The sequence below is a fragment of the Oryctolagus cuniculus genome, chromosome X, assembly GCF_964237555.1.
Source record: "Oryctolagus cuniculus chromosome X, mOryCun1.1, whole genome shotgun sequence".
In the NCBI taxonomy this organism is placed as follows: domain Eukaryota; kingdom Metazoa; phylum Chordata; class Mammalia; order Lagomorpha; family Leporidae; genus Oryctolagus; species Oryctolagus cuniculus.
The window spans coordinates 23425067-23451903 of NC_091453.1; the positions used below are offsets into that span (position 1 = coordinate 23425067).

At 39.8% G+C, this 26837-nt stretch overlaps 1 protein-coding gene and 1 pseudogene across 9 annotated transcripts in view; both read left to right on the forward strand.

Moving 5' to 3' along the window:
- The window catches only part of PRRG1 (proline rich and Gla domain 1), a 112120-nt gene that overhangs the window by 69332 nt on the left and 15951 nt on the right, over positions 1–26837 (forward strand). For 4 of the 9 annotated variants that reach the window (XR_011385350.1, XM_008272494.4, XM_017349917.3 and 1 more), the window contains exon 3: positions 2313–2473. Coding sequence is in view for 7 of the 9 variants with exons in the window: in XM_008272494.4 (XP_008270716.1) it covers positions 2313–2473 (161 nt within the window). In the remaining 2 variants the exon portion in view is untranslated. Of the gene's footprint in view, positions 1–1097; positions 2474–22898; positions 23793–26837 lie in introns of those variants that run through there. The other 5 variants (XM_070066527.1, XM_070066528.1, XR_011385349.1 and 2 more) reach the window with 3 other exon arrangements.
- LOC138847509 (heterogeneous nuclear ribonucleoproteins C1/C2-like) lies at positions 5826–6948 on the forward strand (annotated as a pseudogene).

The window sequence follows — 26837 nt, forward strand, 5'->3', positions numbered from 1 at the left end:
GGTAGAGTGTGAAATGTCACTATACTCCTAAATCTGTATAAATATGAAATACATGAAATTTATTCTTCTTATATAAATAAAAATTATATAAAAACAAATGTATGTTAAGGGCTCTGAAAGAACCACACAGTAAAAGATCTCTTTAAATTTGTTAATCTCAGCATTGTATAAATACCTACCTCAGAACTGGTATTAGGAACTTGCATTAGGGTAGTGATTCTCAACATGTGATAATGAGACATGGAATATCAGAGTTATCTGAAACTGATTGCAAATGCACTTTCTTTTTTTTTTTAAGATTTATTTATTTATTTGAAAGTCAGAGTTACGCAGAGAGAGAAGGAGAAGCAGAGAGAGAGAGAGATATTCTGTCTGCTGGTTCACTCCCCAACTGGCCACAACAGCCAGAGCTGTGCCATCTTGTACTGCCTTCTCAGGCTATAGCAGAGAACTGGATTGGAAGTGGAGCATCCAGGACTCGAACTGGTGCCCATATGCTGGCACTACAAGTGGTGGCTTTACCTGCTACACTACAGCGCTGGCCCCATCAAATGCAGTTTCTTGTCCTGCCCCAGGCCTATAGATTTGAAACTCTGGGGTGGGCCCAACAATTTCTGTAGTCAGTCCTCTTGAGACTTCTGATGCTGCTGAAATTTGAAAAGCACTGCTAGAAAATTCCACTATTATTCTCCAACTCAACAGCACCCGTCTGGCTTCCTTTATAATATTTACTATAATATTTATGATTTTTAAGCATTTATTTGAAAATTACTTATAGTAAGAGACAGAGAAAGATAAAGACAGAGCTAGATAGATAGAGATCTTTCACCCACTGGTTCATTCCCAAAATGGCCACAATGGTCAGGGCTAGGCCAGTCCAAAGCCAGGAGCCAGGAGCTTTATCAGGATCTCCCATGTGGGGACCAAGGGCCCAGATACTTTGTTCATCTTCTATTGCTTTTCCCAGGCACATTATCAGGGAGCTGGATTGGAAGTAGAGATGCCAGGACTGGAACTGGTGCCCAAACAGGGTGCTGGTGTTGCAGGTGGCAACTTAACCACTATGCCATAATGCTGGCACCGTGATTTTTATGTTTCAAGGTTTGTTCTAATGTCATTCTATAGCTATGATTCATTTTATATAAATGGGGTCCCTTGTGAGGTACAGAGGAAGGAAAATGTTATTGAAAGCCTGCCATGATTTTCACCCTAGTGTAGGTGCCATCTAGCTGGGATCAATTTGGTACTTTAAAGAATCTTAAATAATGAATCCATATCTTATATAAAGTGAAATACACATTTCTGCAATGAGGCAAAAGTTGAATTAATTGCTATGACCATTTTTAAAAGAATATTTATTTTTTATTATTTACTTCAAAATGTTCTTTGACAAATGTATACCTTTTCTAGTATCTTGAAACAATCAGCAATATGCCTTCTCCCATGTTAGAAATGTATAACATTAGAAAAGTCTCTATACCTTTTTCTTTGGTGAAGATTAAAATTCTGGTGGTATTAAATTTATGCCTCTAAAAATACTTTCCGAGGAACATAATTAAAGTAGAACTTAAATATGTTTGTATATAAAAAGAAAAAGCATTCCCAAAAGTGTACACATAACTATCACCTTATTTATCTTACTGGGTTGCAAGATGCATTTTGAATGTGTATATGAGATTCCTCTACAGATCATGCAAAATAATTTTCATTTTTGAAGGGCAATGAAGTGTCATACTATATTTAACTTAACTGCATTTAGGACAAAATTATTATTAGTATTTTCTTGGAATGTATTATGGCCAAATTCATAATCCTGTTTTGTTGCCTCTTTTTCATTCAAGCCAGTATTCTCTGGTTTTATATTATTAGGTCAATTGAGGTTTTATTTATTTTTAGCTAGATGAACAAATACTGATAGTCTAGAGATTGGATTTTGATTTGGTTGCTGCTTTCCAACAGTAGAATGCCTTGGGGGTATCCACTTACATTAATGAATTTAACTAGTGCTATCATTATTACTATATTTAAACATCCAGGGCTGGCAGGAATGTGCTAAAGTCTGAATATAGCATAGTTAATTATGTCACTGTCCCTGCTCAGGGCAACTGCTACTGAAAGGGCATACCCACATGATGAAGAATATACCAGATACAGTAGTTTGGAGCTGTTATCTTCACTGCTGAGTCACCGAAAGAGGTCTATGATGTTGGCTGTGTTTTCTAAAGAGCACCTAGCTGTTTCCATTTTATATATTAACTTCCCGGATGGGATTTTTATTATATTTTTGTACTTATTATTATATATCTCTTTAGTTTTCCTCACAGGAGAAAAAGCCAATTCAGTATTAAAGCGCTACCCAAGAGCTAATGGACTTTTTGAAGAAATAAGACAGGGCAACATTGAGCGTGAGTGCAAAGAAGAAGTCTGCACATTCGAGGAAGCTAGAGAAGCTTTTGAAAATAATGAAAAAACTGTAAGTATATTGGGATTTTTAAAATGCTCACATATTTGCCTACCTGTTTGATATATTGTATGTGTATATATATATGTGTGGGGTGTGGGGTGTGTGTGTGTGTGTGTGTGTATTTGAAATCTGCATTCCCAAAATGTATGGATTCCTATCAGTTAAAAGTTATCTCTGTGAAGAATTCTGAAAGTGGCGTGTAACTAATTATATTCTGTGTGTAGGAGTTAGGTTCATTTCCTATGTGCTGATCTGTCTTTGAGAGCCCTATTCCCATGGACTCTTCTGAGCTAGGATTTATCATCTCAGCAAAAATCAAACAATTAGATTGCACAGTGCTATGTTCTGGAAAGTTATTACTAAGTTTAATTACCTTGCCATGCCTAATCAGAGAGAAAGGTTGGAGGAAGCTAATGGATGCTGATGCTGTTTTTAAATGTTTTACTTCTCATACAGAAAAAAAGGCACAGCCGTACTTCCCTGTCCACTCCCTGTGAATCCTCCTGTTGAGCGCTCTTCCCTGTACATGCTATTCAAGGAGAGCAGGAGCAGGAAAGCACAAGGCAGGGCTATCAGTCCTATGGAACTGCTCCATTGCTGGAAATTGCGTTACCGAAGGTAGCATTGTATGAAGATCCAGTTCAGTGCAACACAAAAATAACAGTAGATACTAAACTTATGATGTCAGATGTGCTAGAGGGACATCAAGTATGTATCCAGAGCAGAAGAATTTTAAAGAAAGAGAATTTTATTTTTCATGAGGTAGAAAAGGGTCCAGGAGCCGGTGCTGTGGCGCAGTGGGTTAACTCCCTGGCCTGAAGCGCCAGCATCCCATATGGACACTGATTCGAGTCCTGGCTGCTCCACTTCCAACCCAGCTCTCTGCTATGGCCTGGGAAAGCAGTGGAAGATGGCCCAAGTCCTTGGGCCCCTGCACCCACGTGGGAGACCTGGAAGAAGCTCCTGGCTCCTGGCTTCGGATCGGTGTAGCTCCGGCCATTGTGGCCAATTGGGGAATGAACCAGCGAATGGAAGACCTCTCTCTCCCTGCCTCTCCTTCTCTCTCTGTGTAACTCTGACTTTCAAATAAATAAATAAATAAATCTTTAAAAAGAAAAGAAAAGTGTCCAGGGATAAGAGAAAGGAGTTCAAGGAAGGAGGCTCACAGAATCATCATGGCTAGATTCCAACTTGTACAGCAAGAGAAAAATCATTTTTTAAATTGATAAACTGTGAGCCTAATTGTTATAAAATATTTTTTAAATCATCTGGTTAAAAACAGAGAAAAGAATATATAGTCCATAAGGTTTTATTTATTTGTAAGGAAGAGTGACACGGAGAGATGGAAAGACAAAGAAAGATCTTCTATCCTCTGCTTCACTCCCCAAATGCCTGCAACATCTGGGGCTGGGCCAGGCTGAGGCTGGAAGCCATAAACTCCATCTAGATCTCCCAAGTGAGTGGCAGGAACCCAAGTATTTGGGCCATCCAGTCACATTAGCAGGAATCTAGGTTGGAAGCCATGTAGCTGGGTCTCACACTGGTATGGGATACAAGTGTCCTAAGCAGCAACTTAATCCCCTGTGCCGTAGTGCCGGCCTCTGAAATTTCTTGGTCTAAAATATATTAGACTACTGAATAGCATTTTTTATTCATTTAATGCCATATGGGGTTTATTTTTTAACATTTTTATTTATTAATATAAAGAGAACAGATTTCTTGTATTTCATAGATACAATTCTAAGAATATAATGATACTTTCCTCCTTCCTTCCTCCCTCCTCCTAAGTTGCTTTTTTAATTTTAATTTTTGTGATAACATACTTTCAATTTGATTTATAATCAGAGGCTGAATACTCCTCTAAATAAAGAGGTCTACAAGAAAAAGCAGAAAGACCTCTGGTCCACAAAAATATAGGCAAGGGTTATAAACAGTAATCAAATAACAAGATAATCAAGCCAGATGTCCATCAAATGATAACTAGATTTAAAAATGTGATATAAATACATGATGGAATGCTACTCAGCCATAAAAATAATGAAATGCTGTCTTTTGCAACAAAATGGATGCAACTGATGAAATAAGCCAGACCCTAAAAGACAAATGTGATTCTCTGATTTGTGGTAGCTAATATGTAGAGTACAAAAAAATCTTAATATATATGAGTGAATAACATTCTTTCTTAAAAATCACTTTATTGAGGTATGATTGACATATACAAAGCTGTAAATTTACTTAATATACATATTTTTATGAGTGTGGAGATAAATGTATAGCTGTGAAACTGTTGCCATCATTAAGGCCACAAATACATCACCTTCCAAACCTTTTCCTTCCCTCTTTATCATTATTGATAGTTTGCATGTGTGTGGTGTATGATGAGAGCATTTAACTTATGATCTATAATCTTAGCAAAATGTACATACTCAATACAGTATTGTTAGCTGTAGGCACTATGCTAAACAATCATTGTCTAGAGTGGGTTTGTCTTGCATAACTTTAACGACATACACTTTGACCATCTCTTCTCCATTTTCCCTTCTCCCCAGATTCTGGAAGCCACCATTCTCCAATCTGCCTCTATGAGTTCAAATATTTTAGATTCCATATATGAATGAAATCATGAAGTATTTGTCTTTCTGTGCCTCACTTACTTCATTTAAAATAATTTCCTCTAGGCCTATCCATGTTGTTGTAAATGACCAGATTTACTTCCTTCTTAAGGATGAATAATATTCAGTTGCATATTTATACAACATTTTCTTTATACATTCATCTACAATGGACATTTATTACTTTTAGTTGAAAATGATATTTAGAAACCAAAATCTGGTAACTATGGTGTGCTCATTGCTACCAAGATGTTATGAATTCTGGGCCTTTCTAGACTTTTTTGTGCAAAGACAGAGATTGAGCTGTTGAGGCCTTGATACCAACCTTGAGCACTTGACTTCTCCATATAGAACCTGGGTGTAGGAGATTCAAAATCGAATCTCTTCCCCCTTTACATCCTGCTTACAAATCACTTAAAATGTATAATAAAAAAAAAAATGAATGGGGAAGTGTGAAGAGTTAGATGGGCTAATGAGCAGTTAGGCCAGTTGGAAGATAAGCCAGTTGGAAGGCAGAGCTAGGAAGGATTATAATTCCTGCCTTCTGATTAGCTCCTCCCAGTTGGTAAAATCTAGGTTTGATTTTCAGAAAGGACCCAATCAGAGAGAACCACTTTGTACTTTAAAAGGGCAACTCCTACAGGTTTAACTGGCAACTCCTCACTTGGAGCCCCTCTCCTAACTGCTGCAACCAGAAGTTTCTCACTTTCAATAAATCTTGCTTTGCTCACTGTCCCTGTCCACTTGGAAATTCTTCGATGTGAGACAAGAACCGAGATTGCCCTTGTCCTCATCCTCCTGCAACAATAAATTAATGTAACTTGACTGGAGTGAGAATTTTTTATCTTCAGCTATATTTTTCAACTTTATGAGGAACCTTATCATCAAACGCCATGGCTAGTAATGTTACCAACAAGACAGATCCTCCCTCTATGAACTCCCATATATTCTTTGGGAATCTCAACACTCTTCTGGTCAAGAAGTCTGAATCTTTTTGAAGTATGGTAAAATTCTGGGTTGCTCCATTCATAAGGGATTTGCCTTCATTCAATATGTTAATGAGAAAATGCCCAGACTGCTGTAGCAGGAGAGGATGAGAGAATGATTGCTGGCCAGGTTTCAGGTATTAATCCGGTTGCAGAGCCAAAAGTGAACCGAAGAAAACAGGTATGAAATGATCTGTAACAGAGATGTACAGCTCCTCTTTTGACTTGTACATGATTTTTATGATAAAATGTACAGTTACACAGCACATGTTCTTCCGCCCCTTCCAATTGCTTAGGCTGTAGTACCCTCTAAATGCCAGGGAACGACTCACAAAAGAGCAAACTGTCTTCAATTCCAAGACTAGACAGCAGGGATCTTCTTCTTCCAAGTCTGATGGCTTGAAAGTAACTAACCTTCAGGCCATTAAGAAGGAGTTAACCCAGGTAAAGAAAAAAGTGGATTCTGTACTAGAAATCCTGGGAAAAAACTGAAAAGGAATTAAGTGAACAAAGAGTAGAGATGAAGAAAGCCAAGTCCGAAGAAGAGCAGAACAGAAGTTCCCTGAAGAACGACTAATGTAAAGATGTAGTCTGAGGAAGCACACAGGACTCAGCTGAGAGGAGCCTACTGGGTGTTGGTAGTAATGATCAGAGGATGACCAGCTTATGTGGATCAAGGATGATGAAAAAGAGGCTCAGGAAGGAGAGGATGCCAGAGATAGCACCAATGGCAAGGATGACTCAAGAACATAGTGAGGTTTAGGAATCTTATCCCATTATGTCTCTAAGATCAGCATCTCCACCAGTTCCTCTCCCCTAGGATCCTCAGCACATGTTCACTGTTTTCTCCATTGTGTCCTTCCCATGTTCAGTAATTCATATTGTTCTGTGCCTAGTCCCATTTTCACTTCCTTTGATGTTCCCAGGAGTTAAGTTTTGCCCTGTAATTTTTGCTTTTAATTTTGATACTTCTTTATGACTTGACAATACAAAGGATGTATGGCTTTTATCAAATGTCTACAAAACAACTTCTTGTTAATGCATAGTTGAGTTCTTCCCATCCATCCATGAGTTCAGTAGTTGCATCCTTAACTGCTAAGGCCATCTCATTTAGTTGAGCAGCACCTAAAAGCAGGCTTGAGTTAGAGTTGTGTGTGTTCTCTTTGTTTTTAAGATTTTATTATTTATTTGAAAGGCAGAGTTACAGACAGAGAGAGGGAGAGACAGAGAGAAAGGTCTTCCATCCACTGGTTCACTCCCCAGATGGCCGGAATGGTCGGAGCTTGGCTAGGCCAAGACCGGGAGCCAGGAGCTTCTTGCAAGACTTCAGGTGGGTGCAGGGGTCCAAGCACTTGTGCCATCTTCCACTATCTGCCCAGTTCATAGCAGAGAGCTGAATCAGAAGAGGAGCAGCTGGGATGCAAACCAGCACCCTTATGCAATGCTGGCGCTTCAGGCAGAAGCCTAACCTATTACACCACAGTGCCAGCCCCAGCTGTGTGTGTCCTGACACACCTGAGAGTGCTGTGTGAGGCTATTCAATGCAACTGTAAAATAATGTATTTTGTGAAAGAGTTGGCATGTCAAATATATCTTCTAGAAAGAAAATAGTGTAACAGTCTTAATATTTGTTTTCTAAGATTGATACTATGGTTTACTTTTGTGAAAAGCTTGATGTTAGGATCTTTTTTCTCAAAATAAATAAATCACTTCTAAACCATGAATTTGGATAAAAATGATTCTGGGCCTTTCTAAAACAGACCTAGGAAAAAATCACACACACATATACATGTACGTGCATACAAGGGGTCTTCAGAAAGTGTTATTATAAAAACACTATGTATGGATTTCAGTTTTTTTAAAAGATGTATTTATTTGAAAGTCAGAGTTAGAGAGAGAGAGAGAGAGAGGTCTTCCATCCGCTGATTCACTCCCCAGTTGGCTGCAATGGCCAGAGCTGTGCCGATCCAAAGCCAGGAGCCAAGAGCTTCCTCCAGGTCCTTCCCATACTGGTGCAGTGGCCTAAGGACTTGTGCCATCTTCTACTGCTTTCCCAGGCCATAATAGAGAGCCAAATCAGAAGTGGAGCATGCGGGACTTGAACTGGTACCCATATGGGATGCCTGTACTGCAGGTGGCAGCTTTACCCACTATGCCACAGTGCCGGCCCCAGATTTCAATTTTTTATTTTTTAAAAACTTTTTAATAAATATAAATTTTGAAAGTACAACTTTTGAATTATAGCAGCTTTTCCCCCTATAACCTTCCTCCCACCCGCAACCATCCCATCTCCCACTCCCTTTACCATCCCATTCTTCATCAAGATTCATTTTCTTTTTTCTTTTTTTTTATTTTTTTGATAGGCAGAGTGGACAGTGAGAGAGAGACACAGAGAAAGGTCTTCCTTTGCCGTTGGTTCACCCTCCAATGGCTGCCGTGGCCGGCGCGCTGCGGCCGGCGCACCGCACTGATCCAAAGCCAGGAGCCAGGTGCTTCTCCTGGTCTTCCATGGGGTGCAGGGCCCAAGCTCTTGGGCCATCCTCCACTGCACTCCCTGGCCACAGCAGAGAGCTGGCCTGGAAGAGGGGCAACCGGGACAGAATCTGGCGCCCCGACCGGGACTAGAACCCGGTGTGCCGGCGCCGCAGGCGGAGGATTAGCCTATTGAGCCGCAGTGCCGATCAAGATTCATTTTCAATTACCTTTATATACAGAAGATCAACTTGGTATATACTAAGTAAAGATTTCAACAGTTTGCACCCACACAGACATACAAAGTATACAGTACTGTTTGAGTAGTAGTTTTACCATTAATTCGCACAGCACGACACATTAAGGACAGAGATCCTACATGGGGAGCAAGTGTACAGTGACTCCCATTGTTGATTTAACAATTGACACTCTTTATTATGATGTCAGTAATCACCCGAGGCTCTTGTCATGAGCTGCCAAGGCTATGGAAGCCTCTTGAGTTGACAACCTCCGACCTTATTTAGACAAGGCCATATGAAAGTGGAAGTTCTCTCCTCCCTTCAGAGAAAGGTACCTCCTTCATTTTTAATACAAAAATAAACTTATCTTTTAATTCTATTTTTCCATGAACTTTTTGACGTTTCCACATATCAATAACAATATATGTGCATATATATGCATATGTATATGAAATAAAACATGTATCCTGTTCTTACCCAATTTCCACCCAACCCCTAAGAGTTCTTCCAACAATTCTGTATATGTAGGTGAGTTGTAGGTGTTCTTGCACAATGAGAACTCCAGCTTCCAGTAACATCAATACGTTGACTCGTTTGTTCACTCCTATAATAAACGCACCATGGTTTCAGATTTGCAATAGTTATACCATAATAGCTTAGGGGAAACTTTTCTGTTTCTTCATTTACCCATCCATCTATCTATCCATCTATCCAACAATTCACTCCATATTTATTCACAATTATTATCCTATTTTTTAAGTAGTATAGTACTTCCTTTTATGATTTAGTCAACCAAATTTCTGCATTTGGGTTTTAAGTAGTTTGAGTGTTTTTGCAATGGCATAAATGCTTCAGGAAATAACTTTGTGCATATGAATTTTGTGTTATTGGAAGTGTATGTCTGAGGGTAAATTCTGACAAGTGGGATTGCTAATCAAAGGGTTAATGTATGTCGTTTTATTAGATATTGCCAGTGTACCCAACATAAGTATTGTAGTGTTTTGCATTTCTTAATATATAAAGGACCCTACTTAACAATCTCACCAGCAGAAGAGTTTGACATTTTTGTCAGTCTTTTGGATGAGACATGATATCTTGATGTTGTTTTAATTTGTTTTTCTTTTATGAGTGAAGTTATATATTTTGTGACATATTTATAGGCCATTTTATATCTATATTATAAATTACAAATTTATGAACATAGTGATACTTCCTACCTTACCCTCCCTCCCAGCCACACTCCAACCCTTCCTCCTTTGCCTATTCCCACTCTTAATTTTTACAAAGATCTGCTTTCAGTTTACTTAATGATAATGAGGTTAAACACTAAGTTAAGAGTTTGACAAATCGTATGAAGAAAAAAACACTGTTCCTCAATAGAAGAGGCAAAGGCTGTAAACAGTCATCAAATCTCAAAATGTCCATTTCGCTCCAAAACATTACTTTTTAGTTACTCTATTAGTTACCCCAGATGAGGGAAAAATTGATATCTGTCGTTTTTGGGACTGGCTTATTTCACTAAGCACAGTGGTTTCCAATTGCATCCATTTTGTTGCAAAAGACAGGATTTAATTTTTTACAGCTGACCAGTACTCCATAGTGTATATGTTTCACATTTTCTTTATACAGTTATAAGTTGCTGGACATCTGGGTTGATTCCATATCTTAGCTATTGTGAATTTAGCTGCAAGGAACATGGGGGTATAGATAACTCTTTCACATACAGATTTCATTTCCTTTGGGTAAATTCCCAGGAGTGGGATGGCTGGGTCGTATGGTAGGTCTATATTCAGATTTCTGAGGTACAGCTGTACTTTCTTCTACAGTGGCTACACCCATTTACATTCCCACCTACAGTGGGTTAGGGGTACCTTTTTCACACATCCTCACCAGCATTTGTTGATTTCTATATGAGAGCCATTTTAACTAGAATGAGTTGAAACTTCATTGTGGTTTTTGTTTGCATTTCCCTGATGGCTAGTGATCCTGAGCATTTCTTCAAGTGGCTATTGGCCATTTGATGTTCCCCTCTTAAAAAGTACCTGTTCAAGTCCTTTGCCCATTTCTATACTGCATTACTTGCTTTATTGTTGTTGAATTTCTTGAGCTCTTTATAGATTTTCTTTGTTTGGAGGTTCTTTATTTGTGATTCATTCTCCATCTGGAATTTTGGTCTGATTAGGTGTTTTATGCCTTTATGAGTCAATTTTCATGGATTGTATGTGTCAGGAATCTATCCATTTCTCCTAGGTTTCCCAATTTGTTGGCATATAACTCTTTGTAGTAATTCCTGATGATTACTTTTACTTCTGTGGTATCTGTTGTTACATTTCCTTTTTCAGCTCTGATTTTATTGATTTAGGTCTTCTCCCTCTTATTTGGGGGGGGAGAGGTTAATTGGGTCAAGAGTTTACCAATTTTGTTAATTTTTTCAAAAAACCAGCTCTTTATTTCACTGATCTTTTATTTTTCTTGGTTTCTGTTTTCTTTATTTCTTCTCTAATTTTAATTATTTCTTTCCTGCTCCTAATTTTGCATTTGGTTTATTTTTGTAGGTCCTTGAGGTGCATTGATAGCTCATTTATTTGGTACCTTTCCAATTTCTTTATATAGGCACCAATTGCTATAACATTCCCACTTTACACTGCTTTTGCTGAAGCCCAAAAGATTTGATATGACATATTGTCGCCTTCATTCATTTCCAGAAATTTTTTGATTTCTTTTTTGATTTTTTCTTTGACCCACTGTTCATTCAGAAGCATGTTGTTTGTTCAGTCTCCATGTGTTTGCAAATGATTTAGAGATTTTTAGTTGTTGATTTCCAACTTGATTGCATTGTGGTCAGAGAAGATGCATGGAATGAGTTTGATTTTTTTCAGATTTGCTGAGACTTACTTTATTGCATAGCATATGATCTATCCTAAAGAGTTCCATGCACTGCTGAGAAGAATGTGTATTCTGCAACTGTGGGGTTAAAAGTTCTGTAGATGTCTATTAGGTCCATTTGGTTCATAGTGTCAATTAGCTCTGTTGTTTCTTTGATGATTTTCTGTCTACTTGATATATCCATTGATGAAATTGGGGTGAAGTCCCCCGTTACCATTGTGTTGAAGTCTATGTCTTTCTTTATATCCATTAACATTTGTTTGAAATAGCCAGGTGCCCTGTACTTGGGTGCATATACATTTATTATAATCACATCTTCCTGTTGAATTGATCTATTAATCATTAGAAAGTTACCTTCTTCATCTCTTAACCGTTTCTCTGTTTAAGTCTATTTTGTCTGATATTATGGTGGCTACACCTGCCCTCTGCTGTTTTCTGTTAGCATGGAATATCTTTTTCCATCCTTTCATTTTTGTCTGTGTATATATTTGTTGATTAAATGATTTTTTGTTGGCAACAAATAGATGTGTCTTGTTTTTTAATACATTCAGCAAGTGTGTATCTTTTAACTCAAGAGTTTAGGCCATTTACATTCAAGGTACTATCGATACATAATGACGTGGCCCCTGCCATTTTCCCATAAATATTCCTATTGTTTACTTTGGATTTCCTTTACACTTTTATTGGGAGATTTTCTGCCTTTACCTTCTTTTGTAGTTTTAACCATGTTTCTGTGTATAGCACATCCTTAAGCATCTTTTGTAAGGCTAGACGAGTGGTGACAAATTCTTTCAATTTCTGTTTATTATTGAAGGTCTCTATTTCACCTTAATGCATAAATGAGAGCTTTGCAAGGTACGCTATTCTAGGTTGACAGTTTTTTTCTCTTAAGATTTGGACTATGTCTCTCCAGTCCCTCCTAGCCTATAGAATTTCTGGTGAGAAGTCAGCTGTGAGTCTAATTGGAGATCCTCTGAAAGTAATGTGGTGTTTCTATAATACACATTTTAGAATCTTTTCTTTATGTTTTACTGTGGAGAGTTTGACTTTAATGTGTCGTGGTGAAGATTTTTTTCTGGTCATATCTATTAGGAGTTCTATATGCTTCCTGTATTTGGACATCCCTTTATTTCAAAAAATTGGGGAAATTTTCTGTAATTATTTCACTAAATAGGCCTTCTAGTACATTCTCTCTTTCCACACCTCAGGAACTCCTAAGACCTTTATGTTGAAGTAGTCACTAGGACCTCTGTCCCTATTGTATTATGTGAGAATTGACTGCAAATTCTCTCCCCAAACTCTACTCTCCCCAAACTGTTGTGTGTGGGCATGGGGCAAATTGTTGAAATCTATGATTAGCATAGAGTTGGTCTTCTGTGTATAAAGTCATACTAAAAATAATCCATAATGAAGAAGGGGATGGGAGAGGGAATGAGAGGTGGGATGGGAGCGGAGTGGGGGTATGGAGGAAAGAGCCACTATATTCCTGAAGTTGTATCTATGTAAAAATGCATTCATTAAATAAAAAAGACATATGTTGAGTCATTTGATAGTATCCTAGAAGTATCCAACACTGTTTTTAATTTTTCTAATTTCTTCTTCTTCTTCTTCTTTTTTTTTTTTTTTTTTTGGTCTGACTGAAAAATTTCTAATGATTTGTCTTCTAGCTCTGATATAATTTCTTCTGCCTCATCAAGTCTGTTGTTAAGGCTTTCTACCACATTTTTTATTTGATCTATTGATTTTTTCTTTCTAATATTTCATTTTGATATCTCTTTAAAATCTCAATTTCATGGGAAAAATTTTCACTGATATCATGTATGGATTGCTGTAATTTGTGAATTTGCTTCTGATTTCTTTTGAGTAATCCTATGATTAATCTTTTGTATTCTGCTTCTGGCATTTCCTCAATCTCCTCATCTGTACATTCTAATATTGAAATTTTGTTGTATTCCTTTGAAGGGGTCATGATGTCTTCCTTATTCTTGTTTCTTGAATTTCTGCATTTATTTTTAAGTATTTGTGGAGGTACTTGTTTTTTTCCTCTGATTGCTTTTATCTATGAACTATGCCTCTGTCACTGAGTGGAATGCTTGCACTTTCAGTTAATACCTAGAGGTGTGGGCAGGAAGCTCTGGTCAGTGCTCCAGGGTGGGGCAGATATACAGAGTAACACCCAAGTTAGGCGTGGTAGATCTCCTCTTGTTAACAGAATCAGGGAAATGGTCACCTCTGTTGGTGTGATCATACCCTCACCTCCTTCCCTCCAAGGTAATCAGTGCCCAGGTGTTAGCCCCCAATGGGTGCCATACTCATCTGGGCCACCATATGAACCACACAAATGATCTGCACAGTCCTTAAACCAAGAACGGATCCTGCTGCAATGATCTGACCCAGGCAACCAAAGAGCTTCAAGTGTGTGGAGCCATATACAATGATTGCATAGAGACCCAGGTACACCCTATACCTTCTTGTTCAGCCAGAGAGTCCCCACCGTCTCAGTACACAAGGCTCCCATAATCACTGGGTGCAGAGGGTCTAATCTGTGCCACCAGCCTGTCCTGTCCACAGAGAGGCAGACTTTCCCCAAGCCAGCTGTCTGTGGGTGCTCTACCTAGGCAACCTGAGCCCAAGTGCCTTGAGATGATGGGAGGCTGGGGGCGCCTCACAGTCTTACATGAGTGCCTAGCCCTTGTCCATCCTTCCAGCCAGGCTGAAAGTCAGTGGGGACCATGGATTTTTCCCTCTGCTAGAATCTCTGATCACACGACATAAGAGCCACTGGCCAAATGTTGCCCTTTCCCAACCACTGCCACCAGTACTGCTGAGAATATTGTGTTCTGTCTCAGCCCATTGTTGTGCACACACACAAGGGCTTCCACAGCTGTCACTTAAACCCAAAATGGCGCCTGCCTTCTCTCATCTGGACATTGGGCTCCATTGTGGGGAAGATGGGGTGCGAAAAACGTGCCACTTTTACTTTCACTGGGTTCACAAGTATGTGCTATCCCATAGAGCTCCAGGCTGGACTAATGCCATGCTCTCCTTCCAGCTGTATCTCCATGGGTTGCCGCAGTCTGATCCCACCTCCATCTCCAAGCTGCTGTCGCTCTGGCTCTCAGCTGCTGGAGTTGTGTTTGTGTCTGTTTCTGTGCTGTGCACCTTCCACACAGGTCCATAATGTTCCTCTTCCTTCCATAGAATTTCCACTGCAATTTTCTCTCTAATTCTCCCCTGAGAGTGCACTTCTTAAACTTTTCTTTTTTTTTTTTTTTTAACTATTTAACCCTAGCCTAGCACAGTACATCATTCCCTATTCCACCATCTTGGAATCCCCTCTTTATTAGTTTTTAAAAATTATGCTAGAAGTACTAGCCTTTACTAGATACATATACTCATATTACAAATATTTGCTTGCAATTGGCATGTACATTTTTACTTTGCTTATGGTGTTTTCCAAGGCATTTTTTCATTTTATTGTCAGAGATTTAATAAATATTTTATTGAATCTTGATGTAGTATCACATAAAAGCTTCCTTTAAACCCATTACAATGGAATTCACAGTTTTTTTCTAATCTCAGTTTTAAATTTAGATTGCTGATTCTCTTGGAATTTATCATTGGTTATAAGGAGATTTATGGATCTGATCTTTCCACATAGCTACCAAGCTGTCTAAACAGCATTTTATAAAAGATCCTCTTTATGCCAGTGATTTTAGTTATCCTTTTCAGGTGCCTGATTGCCATATATATATTTAGTCTAATTCAGTATTTTCTGTACTAGTTCATTGGTCCATTGTGCTGCTCAAATGCTAGGATCCCACTATTTTCTTTATACTACAGAAGATTTGTAGAATGTTTTGGTATAAATTAGGGCTAGTTCCTCCTTTTATTTTATTTTATTTTATTTTATTTGAATTTATTTGACAGAATTAGACAGTGGGAGAGACAGAAAGGTCTTCCTTCCGTTGGTTCACCCCCCAAATGGCCACCACGACTGGAACTACGCCGATCCAAAGCCAGGAGCCAGGTGCTTCCTCCTGGTCTCCCATGTGGGTGCAGGGCCCAAGCACTTGGGCCATCCTCCACTGCACTCCCGGGCCATAGCAGAGAGCTGGAGTTGAAGAGAAGCAACTGGGACTAGAACTTGGCGCCGCTAGTTCCTCCTTATGTGATCTTCTTTTTCAGTGGTTTGTGAGCCATTCTTGTGTGCCTATATTTCCATATAAATTCTAGTATTAACTTGTCTAGCTCCAGAAAAAATAATCTATCAGTTATTTTTATTGGTATTTGAGTTTGCACCCTTTCCCCCTGAAAAACTGCTCTTACCACAACCTTTCTGATTTCAGTAAGCAGTAATTCCATCTGTTTACTAACCCCAAAACTTATTGCCATCCCTGATTCTTCCTTTCACATCTCACATCCCATCTGCCCATAGTTCTAATGTGAACATATACTCATTGCACCATGTTATATCCAAGCTACCACCCTCATCTCATCTGTCTGATTTCTTGGACTCCTCCTCATTAGTGATTCTCCAAAACAGCAAGCTAAAGCAATGCTTTAAAGTCTTTTCACTGCAATGGCTTCCCACCTCAGTAAAATGCAAAATGCTCAAAATCACTCCCACGACACTGCACAGTCAATCAATCCCTATGCATCTCCATGCTACACCATTCCATCATATCTACCTATTTCTTTCTTTACTACATCTCCTGTGCCACCCACCACTTTTCACATTGCTATGCCTTTCTTGTGTATCCTCCCTCCCTGTCTCTCTCTCTCTCTCTCTCTCTCTCTCTCTCTCTCTGACACACACACACACACACACACACACACAGCACACGATCTGCCTCCTGGTTCTGGAAATTACTCTTCTTCCAGATTGATGTGTCTGAGCTCCCTCAGTGATCTCAGGTCTTTGCTCTAATTCACTTTCTCAGTGAGGAAATATCCTACCTTAAATTGCAACCTCGTCTTTTCTTGGAATTATTTTTCTTCCCAGCACTTATCATCATCTAATATCTATTTATTATATGCTAATTGTTGCCTTCCCATAAAGACTATTAATTACCTATGTGACAGCAGCATTCCTTGTCATTTTTGTTCATCACCACGATCTCTAGCATATAAAGCAGTGCTGGCAAACAAGAGGGGCAAAATAAATATTTGAAGAAGTGAATGAATGGTTTTCCATACTATAAAGTACATTCAGTGCACAGGAAGAAGCGATTTAAAATTGTTCACAAGTTGGCTCATGGATGTGGACTTTAAAATTGATGTTTACTATGTTGGTGCTATGTTTATCCCCTTTTTTTCTTTTCTTTTTTCTTCTTTTTCTTTTTTTTTGACAGGCAGAGTGGACAGTGAGAGAGAGAGAGAGACATTTATAGTTCAAGTGTGCCATTCAGGTTGCCTTGTGCCATTAAAAATCACAATATTTACAATAAGGTATGCTAAAAGGGAGGTTTTGGTCTAATAAATGTAGTAGAATTGGCAATCTCATCTTTGATCTATTTCAGAAAAACTATTTTAGAATAGTGCTTGTTATATATTAGGAATGGTATGGCATTACACAACACAGTTCACCTTAAGCTTGTAAGTGAAGCAAATGGTTGCCTTTTGAGATTTGCTGGCATATTTTCATGATCTTCAGTGGTGGACTTTGTGAACTTAGATGTCTGCTTTCAGTAGAATACTTACCTGTGATTCCTTACCTTATTTGGAATACAAGTCCAATTATACAATGGAAGGAAGTACATTGTACTTCAGCTTCCTCATTTGCACCATGTAGAAATTGAGTCAGATTTATTCAGATGTTATTTTCTGAATGCCTACTACATCACAAACATGGAGCATACAATGAATTAGCTGCCCATCCCTCATGGCATTTGAGATCTAGTAAAGACAGTAACCATATACAGAAAGGCTCATATAAGCATACTGTACACTTTAAATACATACAGTTCTTATTTGTCAATTATATCTCAATAAAGGTAAGAGTGCAAAAGAGTATTTATCAGAATGCCAAGCAAAAATTCTCCCTCTGCTTTGAGAATTTGTTGTCTCAGCTATGCCACCCACTGATGGCACTGCTTTGTGCAAACACTTTGCCTTTCATAAGCCTTAAATTTTGTATCTTTTAAATTATACCTATAGCATTAGGTATGAGGCTTATAACTGGCATACTGGGTGGTAGAAAGAAAACCTTCGACAGATATATTTTATTCTAGTTTTTAAATGCTTAATTAAAGCTAAATTCTTTAGGAATAATTCCTTGATCTTCACCATTTTTTCCTTTCTTCTTCTATGGGACCATGAGTGTTCTCAGCATTTTGGAAATTACAGTCTAAAGTTAACATTAAGAAAATTGTCATAATTTTTAAATTATTTTATTTTTTGTAAAGGCAGAGAGAGAGAATATCTTCCCTCTGCTGGTGTACTTCCCAAATGGCCACAGAGGCTGGGGCTGGGCCTGGAACTCCATCCAGGTCTCCCATGTAGAAGACAGGAGTCCAAGTACTTTTATTGCTTTCCCAGGTACATTAGCAGGGAGCTGGTTAGGAACTGGAGCAGCCAGAATGCGAACAGGTACTCATTTGGGATGCCAATATCATAGGTGGCCACTTAACCTCTGTGCTGCAATGCCAGCCCTGAACCTATTCAATATTAATAAATTAATGCTTGCTTGAGTGGGAATGTCTCATACTCATGCGAATAGTTTGCTAACTTTGACCTCAAGTTACCTCAACAGGTATCCTTTTCTAGTGCCAATTAACCAATTTTAGACCATTTCACTAGGACTAGGTACTAGTGGGACTAACAGGTCCATTTGTTATCACTTGTAGAATAATCTACACTGTGACTTTAAATCTATACCATGACTTTCATGTAATTCTGTGTGTTACACACAGTATTGTCTAGTTAGTGACATTCTGTTTAGCCTCCCAATGTGCTGCTATTCAGCCCTGATTCACCTGAAGGTACATTCAGAATTTTAGAACTCATCAGTATTTCTCATTACAATTTGCCAGAAGGAATTTTTTCTCATCAATCTGGTGGAAACCTAAGGATCCCATGCCAATACTGTCCCTTACATCAGACCTAAGGTTGCATAATCATGATTCAGCTATCTGAAAAGAATCCTGCCTTGGGTAGCTACTTTAATTTGACAGTCTAAACTTTTGGTGATTAGAAACTAGTAGATCTCATACCTTTCCAGATACTTTTAGATATAAAAATGGCTATATATATCCATTTAAAACTTTAATGTTCAATCTATGCTAACATCTTTCTCCAGCATTCCTCCAGCTGCTGCTAAGCTTTGATGTTAAGATCATGGTGTGGGGAGAGGGGGCTGTTCTTTAACTCTTACCCCTCCAACTGCTGTCTCCTCTGGTATTTTGAGGACTGGGAAGAAGGAAAGGAAAAGGAAGTAAATGTCTCTAACTTAACTGTTATGGTTGTAGTGCTTTCTTGACTGTCACTAATTCTTTGGTGGGCCAAGCTGGGAGTTGGGTAGAAGATGCACAGTGTTCATTAGGGGGCCTGGAAGAGGCTTTCCTATAACACAGTTCCTAGAATGAGGAAGTATGGCTCTATGTTGTCTTCTTTTGCACCTTCCCCAACCGGATTCTGTCCTGCTATACATACTTCACTTCCTTTGTGTTGGTGTCGTTTGTCTGGCAAGTGGTCTTTGGAGCACAGTAGCAGCCACAGACACAGGCTTTCCACAATATATCAAAACATACATCTAGCCTATGGAAAATCTCTACACACAATTCTAAATGGAAAGACTCTACTCCATTACTGACCCTGTTTTCTACCTTGCTTTCTCCTGAAATCCACCCTGCCTTTCAAAAGGGCATATGAGACAGGAGTGGAGCAGATCATCCAGCCTACTATTTGAGATGTCTACATGGGAAATGATATGTCAGTGTTTTCTTTTTGCAGGTACCCAACAACTGGCTTTATTAGAGCTCCCCTCAGTAGTATAAAGAGTTAAAATAGTAATCTTTGAATCTATATAGGTGTGGCAAGCCAACCTGGCTCTACAGTCCTGACCTTGTGGCCCTCTCATCCACCATGCTGTTGCCTTGGAATGATTGACTGGTCGTGGTTAGGAAATGACTCATGTATTCAACAGTGAGCTGTATCCATTCAGGGAAGCTCACTGAACTGATGGAATTAAAACCCTCACACTCAAACTGGGACTTGAGTAGAGCCTAAAGGCATCAACTTTGCTGGATTTATGTTTATGGCGTCTGTTATTCCATCTGAAAAATGATGTCCTGTCTATAGCCGTACCACCCTGAATGTGTCTGATCGCATCTGAAAGATGATGTAACATGCCTCTCATAGCATGCTGGAAGAGGTTAGCTATGAATTCAGAGAATAAGGTTCTCCCTGTTACCCAAAGAATTACATCCTTTAGCCTGTACACTAACCTCTCCCTCCAATAACAGAAAAGAGAGGCAAGTCCAGTCATTCTGTGATGAGCCCAAGGTGTGAAATGACCTAACAGCGAGAAGAAAATACCATTATTTTTCTCTTCTGGTGGTTTCTATCTTTGTACACAATGATGTAGACTATTACTTGGGGCCACAAATTACCAAAATTTATAAATAATTATCAATAGTGAAAAATATATCTGTGCTGATAAATGTATTCAGACAAGTGATGATGAAACCTAATAAATATTTCATTGACTTTTTCTCAGTCATTAATTCACATTTTAACTTCTGAAATTGAGGAGCATTTTAGAAATAATGACAAATCATAGATTAATTGAAAGCAGTATTCTTTCTTTTTTTAATACATGAAAATTATATGTTTTCAATTCATAATGTATTTCATAAAGTAAAGCAGTCAGTCACCACCACTGCCCACTACTTAGAAATTCTGATCTGAATGGCACTACTATAAATCAATTCTGTTACAGTTGCTGCGATTTCTTTAATACTCGGGCTTGTCACTGGTTCTTCCCCTGGTGTTAAGGCACAGTTCTCTTAGAGCAGAACATCTGACCATGGCTCTCATAGTTGGAATATCAGTAATTATAGGAATGATATTTAGTGTAGCCACTTCCAAAGTACAGTAGAATTAGTTGAAAAGGAGTTTGGAACTTTGGTATAGCCCTATGTTGTTAGCCCAGGTCTGGGATACCACCAAGCTGAAACTTGGAATCTGTCCTCAACTACACACACAGCAAACAGTAGATCCAAAGAGGGCTCCAGCTTTTTTTGATTTGTATATTTTAGAGGGTTACACTAATGCCATAACTTAAAATGGGATTATTATTTTAGCATCAAGAATAGCATCCAATTCCTGAAACTAATATTTGATACTCATTATAAATAGTCTGAAGGCTGCTTTTTTCATTCCATTCCATTGTTAAAGAAAAACTCATGAAATAGGCTGCACTCATTTTCTGAGTCTACAAAATTCAGATTAGTTAAGCATTTCATTTCGCAAATTAGATCATAGACCCAGACAAAGTTGTTGATTTGCTCATTTTCCCATCACAAGATACTGTTGCAACCCAAAATAGGACCAAGATCCCAGGTATCCTAATTCTGTGTCGTCTTCATTTCTGTCCTTCCTCCTTTTCAGTGAACATATTGTCCTTTCTAATTTAATTTTATGGTTATGCCAGGAGCTTTACAATGCAACAAGTTAGATTCAGGTTTCCTATGCTAGCCCTTACTAGGCCATTAGTAAAGGCACATCACATAATACTTATTCAATCTCAGATATAATAGAAACAGGAAAAGGAGTGGCTGAAACCTACTCATAGCTTCATTTTTATTTTTACTGCTTTAACATGCTCTAGGACAACACTCGTTAGGATGGGTAGGAGGTGATACACTTTCTACTTTTATATCAGTACTGTTAACCCCCAAAAGACCAATGAAACTCCTGAGTTCTGACTGGAATTGGAACTCATAGCTTTTATTCTTAATCTAGTACTCATCAACAGTATACCATATAGCTGACAATTTTGAAGTACAACACAGAATGTCTTGAGATGGAACCTGATAGAACTTGCAATACAATTGGACCAATCTGGAAGAAATAAAGGGCAAAAATGAGGTTTCATATTATCTGAGAAGTAGCAAAATGTACTGTTAGACAAATTTGAACTTATTTGGTGTGATGGTCAAATCATTTTCATGAGAGCTATATTTACGTTAAATAAACTGATGAGGTTTCATCCTAGTTCTAGAGTAATGATCGAAGTAGTATAGGAGATGCTAAAGAAGTAGTTCTATCTAAAGTTGTTGAAATGTTTCAATTCTATGGAAACTTTTCTAGGATAAAAAAGTAGATGCTATCCTATTGGTTAATTCAGAAACATTAAAACATTTGCAGTAGAAAACTGGAGCACATTCAGAGAAACTTCAGTAACAGTCAACAAAATGCAAGTACAGCAGAGGGGCAAGCTGTGTTACTAATCTGAGAGCACTATCTGCCCCTGCCCTGCTTTGCCCCTCTCACTCCTGCTTACACTGGGATGAAACATTCGTGGTATTTTACCTCCTTTTATCTCCTAAAGCTACACTCAAAGGCAGTGAATTATATGACCAGGATGAGAACAGAGGTTGAAAAAAACTGCAAAACTGCACCATAGATGTGGAATTGCTTCCAAACAGAAATGCAAATGTAGCCAGAAGGGAAATGTCGTTATCTGGGGATGACTCCTAACCCTCCTGAAAACTCCATACTATGTATCCCCAAAGCAGAAGACCACTTCCTAATTGGCACACCTGCCCTCCATTCCGGTGACCAGCCTATATGTGAAAGGGACAATACCTCAGTGGATCAGACCCATACTGATCACCTAGAATATTCCACGAAGTGTTTTGTAAATAGGAATGAGCAAAGGTTCGACCCATGTCTGAGCAAAGTAAAGAGGGGATCATGATGAACAGATAAAACTAATTCTGGAGGGCAAAATATAACAGAAAATTACCACAGAATTCATGTTCTCAACATTTTCAAAAATGGTTTATAAAATGAGAATAAACATGTAACCAGGGAGAACAAATAGAGGATCTGAGAAAGCCTTTGGACACGAGAAATTTTGCCAAAAAATTAAAAACTCAGAAAAGAACAAACAATTAAGTATCACTGTGGAGGAAGGCAGCAGGAGTATCACTTCCGGCCCGACCAACCGTTGACTATTGACATTCTCCACCCCACCCCCCACCTCACCTCACCCCCCCCCCCCGCGCGCCAGATCTCGCCCACCCAGTACCACTTCCGGTTCCCTCGCCAACAGCCAACGGACGCCCAACTCAGTCTGAAACTCAGCCTCTGCCAGCTGCCTGATCGCCCACAATGGGATTTCCCAGAGGACCACGGCACCACAAACGCTGCCGCCGTCCACTTCGGGAACCACGTGTCGGCTCTACCTTACCCATCATGGTCACCGCGCCCCCACCACCTCCACTCCCGCCGCCCTCACAAGTGCGCCAGAACTACCACCCTGAATGTGAGGCCGCTGTCAACGACCACATCCACCTGCAGCTCTACGCCTCCTACGTGGCCCAGTCCATGGCTTTCTACTTCGACCACGACGAGGTGGCGCTGAAGGGCTTCGCCCGCTACTTCCTGAAGCTCGCCCTGATTGAGAGGGATCAAGCTGAGAAAATGGTGAGGATGCAGAACCAGCGGGGAGGCCGCATGGTCTTTCGCGACATCCGTAAGCCTGAGCGCGACAGCTGGGAGGGCGGCCTCCAGGCCATGGAGAATGCCTTGTACCTGGCCAAGAGCATCAACGAGAGCCTCCTGGAGCTGTATGACCTGGGCGCTTTGAAGGGCGATGCCCACCTCTGCTACTTCTTGAAGATCAACTACCTGGACCAGCAAGTCCAAGTCATTGAGGAGCTGGCATGCCACCTGACCAACCTGCGCAGCTTGGGGGCCCCAGACGTCAACATGGCGGAGTACCTCTTCGATAAGCTCACCCTGGGCCAGGGCGACAAAGAGAACTGAGCAGACTGTCCCCACTGCCACGGGGTGACGCCCCCAGGACTGATAGGTCCTTTGTGCCTTTTGCACAGTTACTTCATTCCTTCATTCAGTTTAAGCATTGTTTACAATAAAGTTTTGTGGTTCTTAAAGAAATAAATTTGTCTGGTTGAATCATATACAAATCCCTTAGCTATAGAAATAGGGCAAATCCCCAGGCAGGTACAAAACTGGTGTCACTGAATCTCCTTCACCCTTCCTTCCTCCCCTCCTAACATGTCCCATTTGCATGTAACTTAGGATCCCCACTGGTGGAGGGAAAAAAGGTTCCATGGGCTCCTGGAGAACACACTGATTTTCCTTTATAAACTAGGTGGGTTTGTGGGGGCTGGGTGAGGTGGGTGAGGTGCTGTGTGTGGTCTGGGGCCACCATGTCTCTGAAGTTGCAAATGTAAACATGGTGTTCTGGGAGGGGAAGTGAGGGTGATGGGATAGGGGTTAAAATAAAGTGAGGCTTAACTTTATCTGAAAAGATTAGGTTCACTAAAATATACAAATGTTGAAGTTTGTTAATTCTAGGTAGCAAGAAGGGGTCCCAGAAGATGAAAGGGCAGCATGCCTCTTTGAAAAGCTCACCCTGGGCCACAGTGACAAGGGGACTGGGCCATAGCCTGTCTTCCACTCAGAAGGGCTGTGATTTTTAGCATTTTGCCCTTTCAAAATCTCCACTTGGAGTTTTCTCCTCAACTGTACCATCTCTTCCAATAAAGTCACATGTTTTAAAAAAAATTCAGTCATGCAATACAGAAGGAGAGTTTGGTCAGTGATGGGGCACCTATACAACAGTGTGGCCTAGTGACACTGTAGTTGTTTGGTTTGTGTGAGTATACCTTACTAATTCACACAATGACAGAATCAACTATGGACACAGTTCTCAGAACATATGCCCCTGCCATTCAGCTATACACAGCTGTGCCTCAATAGAAGGGCTGAAAAAAATAAGGCCAAGGCTAAAGGTCAAATTGGTAATGTTAAATATTAAATATAATAAGTCCTCTTGAATGTTAAATGAGTGACTCTGCTTTGCAGAGTGTGGGGAGATAGATTAGGAGAGAGTTGAATCTGGAGACCAGTTAGAGCCATTTTATGCTGTCCAGATGAGAAACTAGTGTGGCTTGAATGCGATGGCGGCTGAGGAACTGAAGACATGTAAACAAATTCCAGAAGGAGTTCAGACAGATGGACAAGATTTTGCTTGTGGGCAGGAGGTGAGGAATGTGATAAAAGAAAATAGTGTAGGTTTTGGGCTTTGGACTTGGGCACCTGAGTGGATGGTGTTGCTAATTTCTAACCTCATGTTCTTTGCAGCAGGGATACTTGGGATGGTGGGATGAGGAAGGCAAGTCCTGTAAAATCTGAGACAGCTGTTAGACTTTTAATTCAAAATGTCATGCAGGTATCTAGGGAAAAGAACAACTCCTCCTCCTCTTCCCTGTGATCACAGGGGCTGTTTAGTTTTTTATCTTTTTTTCAGATTTATTTATTTGAAAGGCGGAGAGAGAGAATCTTCCATCCACTCGTTCTCTCCCCAAATGGCCACAACCTTACAGACTACCATCTAGTAACTAGATGAAGCTCACCAGGAGAGTATATATAGAGTATGGCACAACTTGCCCCAAGCCTAAGACACCTAACATTGAGAGTATTGTACCATTACCTTGTTCCAGACTGGCTTCTGGTGTCCACCCACAGTGCAACCCCACGTCAGTCTGTCCTAATGTCATTGTGGCCCCTGGTTTCTCCTTTCAAGATGCGGAGAAGAGTTAGCATTTTATTTTGTCTCTTGGCTATAGGTAGAAACAAATTATTTCCCAGTAAAAGGAAAATTCCTTAGGAAAAATGGTAATTATGTATGTCTATGTTTTTCCCCCTTCTCCTTTCAAAACTCTGCCTTCTCTCTGTCCTCTGCAGATAAAATTTGTATGCAAACCCTGAAATTTTCCACTTCTGTGAAAAAATTCAAAACATTTTGTTTCTTTGCTAAATTGCTGATTTAAAATAAAAGATAAAACAGATAGATTTTTGTCTGAAGCAGTCAAAATTTCAAAAGTAGCTGGAGGCCGGCACCGCGGCTCACTAGGCTAATCCTCTGCCTTGCAGCGCCGGCACAACGGGTTCTAGTCCCGGTTGAGGCACTGGATTCTGTCCCGGTTGCCCCTCTTCCAGGCCAGCTCTCTGCTGTGGCCAGGGAGTTCAGTGGAGGATGGCCCAAGTCCTTGGGCCCTGAACCCCATGGGAGACCAGGATAAGTACCTGGCTCCTGCCATCGGATCAGAGTGGTGCGCCGGCCACAGCGCGCCGGCCGCGGTGGCCATTGGAGGGTGAACCAACGGCAAAGGAAGACCTTTCTCTCTCTCTCTCTCTCTCTCTCTCTCCCTGTCCACTCTGCCTGTCAAAAAAAAAAGTAGCTGGAGTCCTTTTATTTCTAACTGATTGGTTTGAACATTCAGTAAAATATAAACAGGTTTTGCTATGTGGTAATTAAATTTTATATTTCATGACTGTACTTTAACACTTTCTTAAAAGTGAAGATTATGGGGCTGGCTTTGTGGCATAGCAGGTTAATCTGTGATTTGTAATGCTGGCATCCCATATCACAGTGCTGGTTAAAGTTCCAGTTGCTCCACTTATGATCCAGTTCCTTGCTAATGTGCCTCAGAAAACAACAGAATGTAACTCAAGTGCTTAGGCCCCTCACATCCATGTGGGAGGCCCAAATGGAGTTCCTGGCTCCTGGCTTCAGCCTGGCTCAGCTGTGGCTGTTGCAGCTATTTGGGGGGGGCGGTGGTGAAGGGGGTGAGCTAGTGGATGGAAGTGGAAGATTGTTCTCTCTCTCTCTCTCTCTCTCTCTCTCTCTCACACACACACACACACACTGCCTTTCAAATAAAATACTTTTTTTTTAAAGTGAGGATTCACCACTAACCGTAATATTAGTTCAATAAGTAAAACGTAGAGAGACCATTGTTCCACAGAAATATAGACAAGGACTATAAACAATAATCAAATCATAAGGTGTCAGCTTCATTCTTATACATTTTTTTGTATTCTCTATTAACTACCACATGTCAGTGAAACATATGACATTTGTTTTTTGGGGACTGGTTACACTTAGCATAATAGTCTCCACTTACATCCATTTTGT